Source organism: Anopheles gambiae, chromosome 2 (genome assembly GCF_943734735.2).
Source record: "Anopheles gambiae chromosome 2, idAnoGambNW_F1_1, whole genome shotgun sequence".
In the NCBI taxonomy this organism is placed as follows: domain Eukaryota; kingdom Metazoa; phylum Arthropoda; class Insecta; order Diptera; family Culicidae; genus Anopheles; species Anopheles gambiae.
In genome coordinates, this window is record NC_064601.1 from 35,900,141 (window position 1) to 35,915,585 (window position 15,445).

General features: G+C 48.9%; 3 protein-coding genes across 12 annotated transcripts; 1 reads left to right on the plus strand and 2 right to left on the minus strand.

Moving 5' to 3' along the window:
- Nucleotides 1–4: 4 nt before the first annotated feature.
- Nucleotides 5–8,653, minus strand: LOC1275017 (USP6 N-terminal-like protein). 10 transcript variants are annotated; one of them, XR_009765582.1, is made up of 8 exons: nt 8,450–8,622; nt 3,971–5,177; nt 3,741–3,890; nt 3,491–3,661; nt 3,199–3,418; nt 2,593–2,631; nt 2,095–2,348; nt 671–810 (listed from the first exon to the last, which is right to left on the minus strand). XR_009765582.1 is itself a non-coding variant. In XM_061652483.1 (7 exons), the coding sequence occupies exons 2-7, from the start codon at nt 4,925–4,927 to the stop codon at nt 2,194–2,196; spliced, it is 1,692 nt and encodes a 563-aa protein (XP_061508467.1). In that variant the 5' UTR covers nt 4,928–5,177; nt 8,450–8,653; the 3' UTR covers nt 1,060–2,193. The 10 variants fall into 10 exon arrangements, 7 of the variants coding, with proteins under 7 accessions (XP_003436446.2, XP_061508465.1, XP_061508467.1 ...); XR_009765583.1 differs by lacking the exon at nt 671–810 and adding an exon at nt 1,060–1,948; XR_009765584.1 differs by lacking the exons at nt 671–810; nt 2,593–2,631 and adding an exon at nt 1,060–1,948 and having other exon boundaries at nt 8,450–8,621.
- On the minus strand, nt 1,060–1,745 carry LOC5667483 (uncharacterized). Its single transcript, XM_001688496.3, has one exon. It carries the CDS (start codon nt 1,743–1,745, stop codon nt 1,188–1,190), a length of 558 nt encoding a protein of 185 aa, XP_001688548.3. The 3' UTR covers nt 1,060–1,187.
- A 1,764-nt stretch (nt 8,654–10,417) lies between the features above and the next one.
- LOC1275019 (DNA repair protein complementing XP-C cells homolog) lies at nt 10,418–14,713 on the plus strand. Its single transcript, XM_314239.6, has 4 exons — nt 10,418–10,824; nt 10,890–13,470; nt 13,541–14,174; nt 14,250–14,713. Exons 1-4 carry the CDS (start codon nt 10,571–10,573, stop codon nt 14,540–14,542), a joined length of 3,762 nt encoding a protein of 1,253 aa, XP_314239.6. The 5' UTR covers nt 10,418–10,570; the 3' UTR covers nt 14,543–14,713.
- Nucleotides 14,714–15,445: the final 732 nt, after the last annotated feature.

Consider the following 15,445-nt stretch of genomic DNA (forward strand, 5'->3'; position numbering starts at 1 on the left):
CAGCTTAGTTACACTTTCATTCTCAAAGTTATGTTTTATTCACACTGTGTAAAGTTGGAAATATTCCGATTTTACCGCTCTAAACCGCTAACCTTGCAGCCAAGAGCAAAATTATCGTACACCACACTCCTCTCCTTCTTAAAACTGGATAAAGGTAAGAAAAGGGGTACACAGGTTCGTCCTCTTATTTGGGCAGTGAGCAATGTTGTGAGCCTAAACTACACTCAAAAGGGCAGGATTTCCTGTGAAACGGCTTGACCCCACCTGTGAACGAACACACATCGCGCAGCAACTAAAACGATAGCTGCTTTTCCGTCAGCTCATCTTCGTCTTCCTCGTCAACGGCAGGCTGCTGCTGTTCCGGCGAGTGCAACATTATCGTTGGATTCGTTTGACCGTTCGGGGATGGGTCAGTCGCTGACTGCTCCATCGGATCCAACTCTCTCTCCTCTGACTCTTCCGGCACAAGTGATACGTCATCGCCGGTGTCTCTTTCTTTTGTCATCTGCACTGGATTTCCAGCCTCCGCTGCGCCATCGTCTTCTTCATCATCCAGCATAAGCTCGACGGCTGCCCCGTAGGAGGAGAGCTCCTCGTCCGACAGCTGGGCGGCCAGCTGATCAAGCAAAAGGACGGCCGAGGTGGTACCAGTGGGCGGAGGATCGCGGCTACTTGGATGCTGGCCCGATGCTTGCAGCCGGAATATATCACAGGTACGGTCGTACGACGTCAGGCTGATGTCGTTCGTTGAGGTTACAGATGTTCCAGTCAGCGAGTGCTTCGTTATGCTTCCACCATCCATGTCCGAAACTACAAGAAAGGGGTGTTAGGTTTTAGTTGCTTCGCGACGCTTTGTGCTGCGATACGCAGTTGCCTAAACGCAGGCAGAGCGAAATGGTTAAACCAAAAAGATCGCGCACTCATTGAAAACTTCCATGCTTGGCAACCATGTTCGAGTCTACGGAATAATGTCATGCTAAGGGATGCACCAACTATTGCCAACAAAACTATAGAATTTGTATAGAAATTAAAACACAACTCAACTATAACAATGGTAGATCCGATAACGGCACAGAGCAAGCTTTATGCGTAAATTATAATAATTATTGCATAGGAAAATCAATACGCCGAATCAACCGTTTCTCGCCAACTGTGTGTTGCATGCCGCGTGCCAAAAAAAAAAGAATTTAGCACATTTTGGTCGCATCGTAGCACAAGCACTCCGAGATCGGTAGCGGTGGGAAGGGGTTTTTGTACGCCTCGGAGAACGCCGGAACCGGTGCCTTCTGCTTGACGCAATCGCGCACCGGCAAGGGTGCGTCACACTTCGGTGGAAACTTAACCTTGCCGCAACCGGGCACCTGCACGCGCAGGCATAAGTCCTCCTTGATTTTGATGCATTCCGGCGCCTCAACGCTGGGAGCGGGCGAGGTGCAGCTGGTCTTCTTAAGCACCGGCTCGCGTCTCCGACGGGTCATGTTGAGCAGACCGGCATCGTCGCAGCTAAACTCGCGCGGCTTCGGCGGATCCGGACAGGGTCGCCACATCTGCGGGCTGGCCACCTGCAAGCGCTCCGGCACGGTGCCCTCGAACACGCCCAAATCTCGGGCACGGTCTTCGCACACTTTCTGCTTGCACTTCTCGCTCCCCGTTCCCGACCGGTTCTTCGGGGCTTTCGAGGACATTGGCCGTACCTTAGGGACCATGCTTAGATGGCCGATAGTTTCTTTAACAATTCGATACATTCTTTGCTCTGTTTGATTAGATGATGGATGATTCGATACGAACGTTCCGAAGTTCTCTCCTTCCTTGGCTATGGCACCGGGGTTACACTTTGAATTTAGCTAAAAGACTTAAAATTTTGCTTCCGCCACTAACGACAGACCGAAATCGAATGAACGTTCTCTAGTGCTCTTGCTACAGTGGAAGCTTCACGCACCAATGGTTACTAAGATAGCAAAAAAAGACAAAGCACGTAAACCACCTTTGATCTTCGATTTCATGATGGTGCAAGTGTATGCACTGCGAACGGGGTTGCTCTTTTTTATTTTTGAGTATTGGTATTTGCCTACTTTACGCACAGTTTACGCTTACCCATTTTGTTGTTGTTGTAATTCTCACAAACCGAGAGAACTACGCAGAGGAAGGACGACTACCGGAATGGTTCCGCGCCATATTATGCTACACCGTTCTTTACAAGCGAGTACTTTCTTCGATAATTCTATCGTTATCACAATAGTCATCAATCGAATCGATGATGACGAGGGAATTTAAGCTGGTCGCCAACGAGGTACCGGTATCGAACGTAGTGAAACTCTGGATTGTGCGCAACGAGCTGGTACTAACGCCTGCGTTTTGGGGCACGGCAGGAGAGGAGTTTATCAAAACGGACAGGTTTTTTTTTCGTTCAAATGCACACACGAATGGTTGTTGAGCCGGCACAGCCGCGGTTGGAAAGGGGGGTGGTTGCAACATAAAAATAAATGAAAATAAAAACATATGTATAGATGAATGTACCCAGTTTGAAGAAGGATTGGAATTTTGGGGTTTTAGAGCATCAATCTGCGAAACTGCGAGTGATTAAACCATTACCTTTGACTATACGCGCATTTTTTGGCAGCCTTTGCAAGCCTGCAGGTTTAGTTAGGAGAGCAGAACAATCGTAACGTTAGGAGAAAAACAGAGTCATTATTAGTAGAAGCTTTGCTAATGTGGATGGCATTGGGCGGTTGCTTTTTAGCATTTTTTAAATGTACGAGCTAAACCCCGACCGACAATTAATGGACGAAGTGTACCGATGGAACACAGATGAGCACAACGCACAGACACGACGCATGGGACGGTTTCATTTTGTGTGTGTGTTTAGAATGTGATATGAGATTGCTCGCGACCCTATGGTTAATTTTGGCAACAATACACAACAAGAAATGCTTAACAAGCTGGCAGCACATTAAAAAAAACAAGACACTACAAGAACTAGCATAAATGAAAATACTACTTAGTTTAACGTAATTATCAAACGAAACGCATGAACAACAATTAACAGCGCTTGGAAAGCTGTAACTAGCTACATACCAACTCATGTTATCAATGATTTTAAGCCTATTTTGATGAAACCAACGGACAAACAAAACTGAAGCAAATAAGCAAATCGCACATGCCACCGATAAAAAGAACAATACGTAACAACGTACTAACCTGTATGCAGTTGGCTCACGGTATCTTCCGTAATATCATCGTAATCTTTCTCCGTGCGCTCGTCGTCTTCATCTTCCGCCGTAGCGGCACGGTCTCCGGCCCCCTGCACGCCATTATTGTACTGTTCTTCTTCCTCCTCGTTCTTCGATTCGCTGCGATACAGCACCGTCTCCTTGAGTGCTATCTCTCGCTCCGAAAACTGTTCATTGCGATGGCCGATCTGTGTATTTGAAAAATAGAAAAATCCGTAGCATTTTCTTCCAAAAAACGAATATGACGCACTTTCACTTACTCTCGCCTTTGTGGAAGGTTCGACCGTTTGCCCTCGTGGCATTGTGGGTAGCTCGTTGGCGGATGGAGGTGGCAGATTTAGAAGTTTTAGCTTCTTCAGCTCGTCCATCGAACTCTGAAGCGCTTTTATCACATAGTCATCATCATAGCCGAACTGTTTGTGCAGCGATGTCTGCCACAAAGGGGAGGTAGGAAAAAAGGAAAATAAATGAACAGATTACAACGAGTTTCTCATCCGCATCAAAACTCACCTGTAGGAAGTCCGTCACCTGATCCATGTCCTTCATCCGAAGAAGCTTCGTTTTGTGAACCTTTAGTATCGTGTAAGCCATCGCCGTTAGTACGCGTTCGCCGTACATCATGTAGATGTCCCACACCCGCAGACAAAGACTGAAGGGTATCTGCAAGGCAATGGGTTAAACAAACATTGCCAATAAATTCAACGAAACAGAAAATTCCGACCCCATCCGACACAACTTACCCGCTCGATGAAGATAACAAAAAACCATTTCAACGAGTACAGCACCGAGTGTACCTCGTGCTTGTCGAGATGTTTCTTCACCTTGGGCAAACACTTGGTCAGGATGCGGTCGTGGTGCGCCAGGAACCGCATCAGCTTCGGAAACCCCACTATATACAGCCCGTGCATGGCGTAGCGCTGATTCGTCATCAGTACGTCCAGCGCCCAGAACGTGTCCTCCTCGTCGAAGTACATCAGCAGCACCGCGGCGACCGTCGACATGCCCTGGCAGTAGCCGACCTCGGTGTTGTACATACTGTACGCGGCCAGCACGCGGAACAGGCTCTGCTGCTTCACGCTGTACCGCTCGCGGTAGAACACGTGATTGCGGAACTGGCGGTTCACGTCGAAATCGATCTGCCGTATGTCGGGACTGTGGCGCCGGGCACAGTCCAGCATCCGGTCGTACATGCCCCCATTCTCCCGGATCTGCCGGTCCAGGTCGAGCAGCTTGCGCCAGATTGCCGAGCGCATCCGATCCGGGATGCCTTTCATTACGCGCCGGCGCAGATTTTCCTTCGTCGCCGCCGCGTCCCAGTTTTTGTGCATCTTGACCCATTTCTTCACGCGCTCCATCTCGATCCGGTGCTGCAGCAGTTCCGCCTCCTTCGACTGGGCCGGCGCCACGGGATGCAGGAAGCCGTACCGGTCCGCCTGCGTGTACACTTCGAACATTGGATCTTCCCACGCATCGATACTGTCGCACTTGCGGCCCTGATCGTAGCGCAGGAATATCTCATCCCGCTCGGCGTTCGCCCGCTCGAGCAACAGCAGCTCCTCGTCAGTCATCGTTGTGCGAGAAGCGACCGCTACCGTGTCGAGCCTCCGGTCTGCTGCTGCTGCTGCTGATGGTGGGTTTAGCGTCTGCTTCTGTTGCTGCTGGTCGGTCGACAAGCTGTACCGATCGTACCTGGTCATGGACGGATGGACGCAGGCGACAGTCCAGTCTGGCGGGTTGGGCTTGCTGCTGGGTTGCGGCTATGGCGGCTGGCAGGAACTGTGGCACGATGCGTACTACTGGCAACATCAGCATTGCTCGCTGGCACATTTTTCCATCCACACGCCCAGATGCCGATTTGGAAGCAGCTGGACACCGGGTGGGACACACCCGTCCTGGTGCGGTCACACACTTTCCGATTGGGGCAGGATTTTCTTTTCTACCAACGAGCTGGAATGAAACGAGCAAACAATTAGTAGGCTGGATTCTACTACCGACCTGGTGGGGCCTTTGATCTTTCCACTTGGTCGACTTCTTAATTTAAAATGCAACGAAGAAGAATATTTAAAAAAAAAACACCGTAAGCATTCCCCGTGCGAAAGGTCGATCAAACGGAGAATTTTGATGAATCATCCGACAGAATGGAACTGTACGAGCGGCGCCGATAGGTGAAATCGCACGTCCGTATGAAGTAACTATATCGTACTTTTGGCTTTTAAAATGCCTAGATTGCCCTCTTCTAGTCGTGAACCGAACAACAATTCATTATTCATAAGCTGAAACTGCACTTATCACGTGCAAAGGGGCGTAAATAATGAGCTGCCCACCGTGGCAAACAATCCATCGGGCAGTTTGCGCTAGTGGTGCGCCAGGCTTATCGTACTGTTCGTCTAGTTGGGTTAAACCAAACCCTATCCCCTTCGCTGGCCCTTTCCGCAACGATATATGAACGCGAAAAGTGTCCGAATATGTTTTTTCTCGTTTACTGGCACAAGGCAATGGTGGTGGAGCCAGAAAAATGGGTTCGATTATAAATAAAATTTTAATTCTGCTCTAATTTAGGGTTCAGCAACCGCCGACCAATGCACAATCCAATTTTACCAGTTGCATCGTCGCTGTTTGTCTGCTGCTCGTACTGTACCAGCTTCGTACAGACCAGCATGGGTCGTGGGCACTGTGCCAACATCATTTATGTTGCATCTTCTTCTTTTATTTTTATGCAGCCATTGTCTCCACCACTTTCGCTTCCGCATTTTGAAGTCGAAAATCGTCCACGTTCAAAAGCGTTACGTTGTCGTACCCAAAGAGACCCAAATCCTCAAAGCCTACTTACACCCGGCGAGGGGGTCCACACGATTCGCACGTTTATTCCATTTAAGTTTGTGTTGCATTTGTCTTGTGCATTCAGAAAGCCGGCGAACCGTGAGAAAGTTTGCCATTTGTACGCGACGTGCCGCCGCAGCCTGGCTTCGACGTTGCTTGGGGTTTGTGGTGGCGAAAAGCTGGCAAACAAGGGAGACTGTGTGCCAAACCGAGCGGTCTCAATTGGGCGACGAGCTAGCCGAGCTGAATAGCATTATCATGCAGTAACCTTGACGGGGCGGCACGGCAAAATATAAATTTCCCGACCATCATCATTTTGGAGTCGGTCGGCCATTCCATTATGCAATGGGGCGACGCTGTGCTTTATTTGTGACGGCTTATAAATCGCGTAATTGAATGCACGTGAGAATAGGTACGAATAGTTAGCCTAAAACACCGCCTAAACATGAGCTTAGTGTTTTTAAAATACATCCAACATGAATGTTTGGCAATGTCCCATAAAAATGACAAACTGATGATAAATATAAAAAAAGGCAAACATTATTTTCGCCAAAATGAAAAACTCGTTCGTGGTCGCGCGCTCTACTCCTCCCATCCGACGATCATCTCTTTGAAGGATCATCCACTTCTCGATCTTCGAGGGCATATGTAGCAATGTCGGACCAAAACGGTAACCAACAACGACATCAAGGCAGTACGCAGTAAGCGGTGGCTCGTGAAAGTTTCTTCACCACCTTTTCGGCCACGGTGGTGTTCGGCACGCATCGTTTACTTGGGCCTGGTCATAAATGCCGGTCAGCATCGAACACCGAGCTCGAGCTACCAGCTGCTGCTGCTGGTGATGTTTGTTATACTTGATTGCTGTTTGGCGCTGGGCAACAACGACGTTGCCTCTCGACATCCATATCTATGCTTCTCCCGTGTCGTTGTGCGTGTGCATCTCCAGCGTTTTTGCCAAATGAGGAATAGCGGGGCCCTTCGGTGAAAACTGCAGGGTTTCGCTTACACGCGGCAGATGTTGCAGTGGAAATTTGTGCTGGAATCATTACGGGTGTTCTCTCTTCCTTTTTGCGCATCTGCCAGGGCACACGCTTTTGCACCTTGCTACCACACCATATGCAGGTGACGGCAAAGCATCATGGCAACGCAAGGAGAAGGATTTTTTGTTATCGTCGACGAGAGACGACCGGTGTTGCACCGGGAAATGCAAACAAAAACAGCAGTCACACACAAACACACACACACACAAGCTCACGCGACTCCATGGCTTGCTAGCTTACACTGTATGGCTTTCTTCATTGCCACCGGGGAGCGTCTTGGTTTTGCGTTTTTGTTTTCTTTTTTAAACAGCTGCTGTTTATCTTATCTATCGCTTCACCGTATGTACATTAGCGTCAAATATCACGAGCTAATGAACCTCAGCAAGAATGCGGAACCAGCATACACACACACACACACTCACTGTTGCGGCGGAAGGTTAAAGTATTGTTTCTACGCCATATCCAACACTGCCCGCTGGTTGCGGACTGCCGAGACGACGATGACGCAGTCCTCTCGCCCAATCACAATTATTGCTTACAACATCGAAATTCCGGTTATGCAAAGTGTAGGCCCGATGTCGGCCACATGCACACACTCGCGGGGTATTATGGGACCGTCGTCGCCACCGCCGCCAACAGGGTGTTGATTCCGTAACACAACACTGGGACCGTTTTTCGTGGAGTTTGGAGGAGTGCGTTAACCACAGATGGCAATGCGCGTGTGGGAGCCTTCGATAACGCACACTACTGGGACAAACGATTAAGAGCAGCGACTGCCATTTCTGCATTCGACTAATCACATCCCGTACATAGCAAACCCTTCCTACCTCACTACCCCGCTGCCCTCTTCACTACACCTTTTCTGAAAGGGCACAACTAGCTTAGTATGTGTGGCAAGCGTTGCTAATAGCAACGTAACGAGGCTTTTCCGCGAAAGGTTTTGCGAATGCTCTTTCTAGGTACAGTTTCCAGCGTACTGCTCACCAAACACACTTCCCTTTGGCACACTACAGCTTCCATCAACAAAAGGAGGGGGAAAGGTCTCTCGACAGCGTTCCGCGCCTCTGGCTTTGGTGATGGATTGATTTTCCTTTCACAACGCGTTTTTCGTCGTCGAATTAGCGATTAAGCACACAATTTCAGCAACACGTACACAACACTCCTCTAGCAGGATGCGAATCATGATAGACACAGCGATAAAGCACCATACGCAAGAAACATAGCGAGCTTGAAATGCTTTACTTTTCTGCAAGCGAGCGGAGACGCTACATTCCATTCAACATCACTACATCACATTAAAACTCTTGTTTCCCTTTGCAAATTACACAAACACTACGGAAGCTCAAAGCCCGTGCGTACCGAACTTTAACATTTAACGATATCCACTCCCACCGCTTGCGACTGCAACCTGTTCTTCTTAGGGCGGAAAACGACGAAAATATCTCCCCCAAACAGCGGCACACAACAAAAGCGCGTCCGACGTCCCGAAACGTTTACAGCACACACAGTCCCCGCCCGATTTAGCCGAGCCGTCCCGCTGCCCGCTGGGCAAAGCGACGGAAGAAATCATTGCCTTTCGCGCATTTTCGCATGCCTTCTTTTTCCCTCCTACGGCAAGCAGCTTTGTCAAGCAGCTTGTCGAGCTACCCGTCCCTGGCTCCGCTGTCTACCCCTCGCCTGTGCGCGCTGACCAAGGTTTAGATGTGCTGGTGCGCCAGATGGCCAATCGCTGTCAGCCGTCGTCCGTGCTCATCAGTGTGGCCAGATTTCTTGGCGGTAGTCGGTAGGAGGTTCAATTTGTATGGGTAGTTTTCGGTATGTTTTGAAGTGTTAATCGGAGGGGTTGGGGGGGGGGGGGGGGGGGGGAGGTGGGGTTGCTAATTTGCACGACAAAATATTTAAAGGCGATGCATCAGATTTGGTTCATAGCGGTCACACGAATGAGGCCTTTCTGAAGTGTCGATCTGAAAATTGTACTAGGGATTCTAAGCCAACGAAGGATTGAGATGCACATTTCCTTTTGAGCAGAGGCGATTACCTTTTCTCGGGCGCGTAGGATTAGTCGCAGTGGCAGTGCTAAGTCGAATGCGATTATATCGTATGTGCTGTTAGCAGCTATTTCGATTGATAATGCGACTATTTTGATCAATTGTTAAGTTGAACATAACAATAACAATAAAAAACATACGTTTGAGCTTGTCTATACAAATTATAGATACAAATACAACGTCTGTTGCCGCGTGTGTATACTATAAAACAGAAGAGCAAGTCCTCTAACCAGGCTACATTGATCAGCTTACTTTTTCTCTCTATTTTCATTGAATATTTTTTTCACACTTTCTCTTTGGCTCTACTTATCCTGTTGTTCTCTTATTATTTTATTCTTTATTCTTCACCGTTTTCCGTTTCCGTTCTGACGTTAAATTGCACTGGATAATCGTTGCAATTCGTCGTCCGACGTTATCTGTCAAATTCCATTCAAAATTTTGACATGCTTTCCGATAAAATCGCATGCGAAAAAGTAATGGCACGGGCCCAAAAAAAGGTGATTACAGCCCTTTCCCGTGTTACGCGGTTCTTGACTTTCACAGATTCGGAGGTACACAGTTCTCTAATTTTGATACATTAAATGTCAAATTAGTACAATTTGTTTCAAGAATTGTCGAATGCGGTATAAGTTTTTGTTGTGATCCGACTTGCCGAACTTGCGATCGCCGTTACTGCAGTCACTCACCACTGACAGTCCTGCCAGCGTGTCGATGTGTTAGTGAGAGCGGTTCGGCAGGACAGGACAATGATCGACCCAGGCTCGCCAGGACAACGAATGGGAGCAATGTTCCGAACACATTTGATGTAATCCAGACTTACAAGAATGTCCTCGGTGTAAGCAGTCGCAGGTTTTAGCAATACAGTTATATTACTTGATTAAGTTTTAAATACGTGTGCAGTTTATGTAGCTAGCAATACCAAATATCACAAAACCCTCGTTACAACACAAAACTTTTAATAATACTAAAAAAAATATATATATGCTTTAATGCCAGACATATTAGAATTTTCTGCACGAATCGTGTTAAATAAATAATAAAGGGAATAACAATATTAAATTAAATTTAAAAAAAATCACCGAGTAATCTAATGTATTTTAGCCGATCGTGAAATTCGACATTTGCGAATATTCGAGTCACGCGAATTCCTGGGGAACGCACAAACCGCGTATCTCAGGAACAGACTGTATTGAAACAAATCGTCACATCTCACCTGTATTTATCTTGACATTGCTACTCCGTGCGGCAATTGCAAGAACACTGCCTAAGCTCCTGGTTGCCGTAGCTTTCTGTCAAAACTTTGGCGGGCTTTTGGTCCAATTGCACGAACTGTGGCAATTGCTTAGCTCGTCGTCCGGTGTGTGTTTCATTGTTTTATTGTGGCGTGTTTTTGTGCAAACGTTCAAACAAATACTCAACCTTCACTGAAATCATGAGTGATGAAGAAGATATTCTATCCGGCAGTGAGGAAGGCGACGATTTTTCTGCCAGCGAAGACGAATGGCTGCCCACGAAGGATAGCAAGAAAAAGGCCGGCAAAGGCAAATCCAAGGACGAAAGCAGTTCCGCCGAAGAGGAGGACGAGGATGAGGACGATGGTTCCAGCTCGGCAGATGAAAGCGACCTGGATGATTTTGCTACCAGTCCCGCCAAGAAGAAGGGGAAACAGCCAACATCGCGGAAAAGGTTAGTGTGCATTGTTTAATGTGCCTGCTAAATTGATCTATTGAATCACGTCCTTTCCTTTGCAGAGCGGCCGGCAAGTCGCCTTCCGGCAAACAGCCGGGTGGAAACAAAAGAAAACGTCTGTCACCCGGCCTGCGGGATCGGCTCTATCAACAGTACAAGAAAGATTTGCTCAAAGAAATTGCCCCATCGAAGGCTCCCCTAAACAGCAGCGTTACAGACATCTTGCAAAAATGCCAATACCAGCGCAAAACGAAAGTCACTGAGCAGGCACCGAAATCATCCTCAGTGGCGAACGACTCCGATAGCAGCGGGGATGATCATTTGGTCGATCCGGAAAAGCTAGATCTGGGAGCGAAGTTCTTCGACAAGAGCGCTCCGCCCAACGAACGACCATCGGCAAGCAAACAGGGGGAGGAGGTGGAGGACGGTGGTCCTCCCCAGTTTGATGTGAACGCCGGCATGCGTCTGTCGGACAGCTCGGACGGCGAAGGAGGGGAGCGACATATCGGTGAGGAACCATTACTGCCAGCCTCGATTCCGAAGCAGGCCGCTGACAAACTGATCAGCCATATCAATCAACAATCGAGTGAATTTATGAATTTTACCAATCTCGACCAGTTCACGGCCAAGGTGGAGGAAGCGAAAAAGTTTCTCATGAGCTACCAGCAGCGGGAAACGATCGCCGATAGCGCTGCCGGCCGCGACGCTGACGCATCACAAACGAGCGAGCAGCAGAGGGAGAATGTGTCCAGCTTGCTGGCCATGGGTGAGAAGGAACCGGGGACGGGGACGAAGCACGAGGAGGACGCCAGTTCGGACTCGGACTGGGAAGAGGTGCAGACGGGCGAGGGCACGGCGGGAAAGGAAGAGGAAGCTACCAAACCTTCCGCCGAAACTGCCGCCGGTTGGCAGGTAACGATAGAGCTGGAAACGGCACAGAGCAAGCGTAAGCGCAGGGAAGAGCTGGAAATGGAATTGTACATCAAGCGGGAAATCAACCGGGTGAAGCGCAAAAATCAGCTCAACTACCACAAGAGCAGCGTGCTGGGGGCGATTTGCATCGGGCGGCGCTTGAACGGAATCATCAACGGTGGCGCCATCCGGGGCCTGTTGATGTCGATCATGCAGACGAGGTGCGCCGAGGCGAAGGTGAAATGGGACGAGAAAAAGATGAAAAGCCTGGCAGAATGGTACAAGCAGGAGTTTGCGCTCATGTCGAACGAGTTTCTTGTACCGCGCAATGGAGCGCATTGTAGCTTTGCCCTCTCGCTGGCAGTTTACACGCGTAAAGTCGCCTGCCGGCACGATTACATTCTCCTCTTTTTGGCCTGCCTTCGATTGGCCGGGGCACAGGCGCGGCTGGTGCTTTCCGCCAATGTACCGCCCAAGCGGCCGCCGCTGAGCGACTTGTGCCCGATGTCCGAGCGTCAGATAAAGGAAAAGTTTGAAAAACGTGTATCGAATGGTGGCGGGGCCGTTGGCTCCAAACAAGAGAGAGCTGTAAAAGCACCTGAAGAAGCAGTACAACCGAAGAGCATTGAGTTGAAGAAGGAGGACGATGCGAACCCACCGAAAACCGCTCCGCCCAGTACGGTAGACGCCGTGGAGAGGAAGGAGAAACTTCCAACACCAGCGAAAGAGAATCCGCCGGCCCCATCGAGACGATCGCCCCGAGGTAGTGGCGGCACCGTACAAAAGGACATCGCCCAGCCAAGGCCACCAACGACCCGCAGGAAAGCACTAATGACACTGAACATTCCTCAGCTGGACGGAGGGGATGATCGGTTGGTTGAAGCAAGCCTTCCGGCGGCACGTCGTTCCTTGCGCTCCAAATCCGTTACAGCCGTACAAGCAGAATCTCCCGGATCTTCCCCATTCGCAAAGCGAAAATCAAACACACCGACCACTGCGACTAACGCATCCAAATCTCAAACTATTGCCACTCGTAAGAGGAAGCTTTTCACCGCTGCACAGCCGGAAGTTAAAGCTGTTCCACCACCACCAACACCACCAACAACATCCAGACGTACCTCAGCGAGAAAAGCGGCAAAGCAAGCAGCGGAAACAAAGGAGCCGAAAGTTAAGCGAAGGACGGTTCGTCCAGATCCTCCATCGGATGATGATGCTTTCGAGGTGAAGACTAAAACCAGCGAGAAGAAGAGTGCTTCTTCTGGCAAGATCGTAAAAAAAGACCCAAAACCGAAGGTTCCAGTAATTGTATTGGAAGACATTGCAAACAAATCTACCGAAGACGACAAGCAGCTTCTGGGCGACGGCGAGGCAGCTTCTGTCCCAACATCCGAGGAAGAAAAGACACCGCTGAAACAGGCGAAAGCCACGCGAAAACGTGCCACTGTAACCCGGAAGCAGAAAAGCGCCCACGTGTCGGACGACTCCGCAGCAGACGACAGTGACTTTGAGATGCCGAATAGTGCGGCAAAGGAGCGGAACAAAAAGCGAACCAGCTCAGCAACGAAGGCGAAGAAGCCAGCACGGCCATCGCCGCGTCAAAAGCAGGCCGGAAGCGAACAGGGCAGCAAGCAGAAAACGGATCTGTGGATAGAATTCTACAACGAAAAATCGAAACGATGGCTTCCGTTCGATCTTGCAAGCGAGCAGATTGATTGTGTGGATTTAATTATGGTAAGGTTGGAATTTTGTCCACCCTATCGCGATTGTATAGTGATTTTCCCCATTTATTTTCTCCCCCCAGCGCAATGCCTCCAATCCGATAGCGTACGTGTTCGGGTGGGATAACGAGGGCCATCTGAAAGATGTAACCGCCCGCTACGTGAAGAACTGGAACACGGCCTGCCGAATGCTGCGCGTGGAGCAGGCCTGGCTCGAGAACGTGCTGCGCCCGTTCGTCGGCGAGAAGAGCGAAATGGATCGGCTGGAGGAGAAGGAGCTGAACAAGCTGGACGCCGACAAACCGCTGCCGAAAACGATCAGCGAGCTGAAGAACCATCCGCTGTACGCGTTGCGCCGGCATCTGCTCAAGTTTGAAGCGCTCTATCCGGCGGAACCGCCCACGCTTGGGTTTATCCGCGGCGAGGCAATCTATCCCCGGGAGTGCGTCTACACGCTGCAGACGCGCGAAAAATGGTACAAGCAGGGCCGGGTCGTACGCCCGTTCGAAACGGCCTACAAAGTGGTCAAGTGCTGGAAGTACGACCGGCCGAACAACAACTGGCTCAAGGATCAACCGTGCGACATCTTTGGCCTCTGGCAGACGGACGAGTTCGATCCACCGACGGCAGAGAACGGTGTCGTGCCGCGCAACGAGTACGGCAACGTGGAGCTGTTTACCGAGAAGATGCTGCCGAAGGGGACGGTCCATCTGAAGCGTACGTGTTTGTGTATTATTCTTATTTGCTTTTATGAATTTTTTTTATAAAATAATTTCTCTCTTTCGTCTGCAGTGCCGGGGTTGAACAAGGTTTGCAAGCGGCTCCAGATCGACTGTGCACCGGCATTGACCGGGTTCGATATGGCGAAGATGCGCGTGGTGCCAGTTTACGATGGGTTTGTTGTGTGCAAGGAGTTCGCGGAACAGGCGGTCGAGGAGTGGTACAAGGAGATGGAGAAGGAAGACCAGCGGGAGCAGGAAAAGCTGGAAAAGCGTGTGTACGGCAACTGGAAGCGGCTTATCAAGGGACTGCTGGTGCGCCGCAAGCTACAGAACAAGTACAATTTCGATAATCTAGCGCAGTAGTAGAGAGGGGCGTGCGCATTGTAATGCGAATCTACCTACGAAGTACAATCAAATTTCTTCTCTCTTACACAACACATTTCAATTGTACCTTAGCCATTTGTGTGTAGTATTATTTTTACATGTTTATCTTGTTACGGGTTAAAATATACATTTATCTTTTTTGTACGCAAATCGTGTTTACGCTTCGGAAACATATTTAACTTTTAAGTTCTCTTCGACTCTTACAAGGGATGACTATCTAAATGTTTGTGATAAAACCGTTCCGCAAAGAAGTAACAGAAACTTCGTTGAACGTTCCAGTGTTTAATTCGATTCTTTCACGATTGCTTGAACGTGTGCTCGCTGCATGTTTGTTTACTAACAGCTTGTTAATACTTGTTTCGGACGCGCGCCCTAGGTTAGTCGTTCTTAAGGTCAATCTCTTTCGTAACATCAATCAACGAACTGTGCGGGACAACTAGTCCAACACAAATCCACAGTAACTCGTCCCAATATACACTAGTGTTGGGTTTCATGAATCTTTCGTTGTAAAATAATGTAAAATAATTCACAAATTTTTAAAGATATAATAGACGATTAAAAGGAAAATTATAAAGAAGAATCTATAAGGATTAATTCATCCATAAACTTTCATCCAATCTAGAGAGATTCATGGATATTTGGAGATGTATCGTATTCAACTTATTGAATTTTTAATACCCATGTAGTACTCGCAAGACTTAGCAATATGCACGTTCTTGGGTTCAAGCCTCGCATGGACCGTATCCCAATAGCAAGGGCATACTGTTCAGCTGCGCGCAGTACTTGCCAATAAGTCTCGAAAGCCCTGTATTGGCTGGTATATGACCATGTAGTTTATTACGCCAAGGAGAAGAATAAGCGCTAGCTCCTTGAAATCTTGGA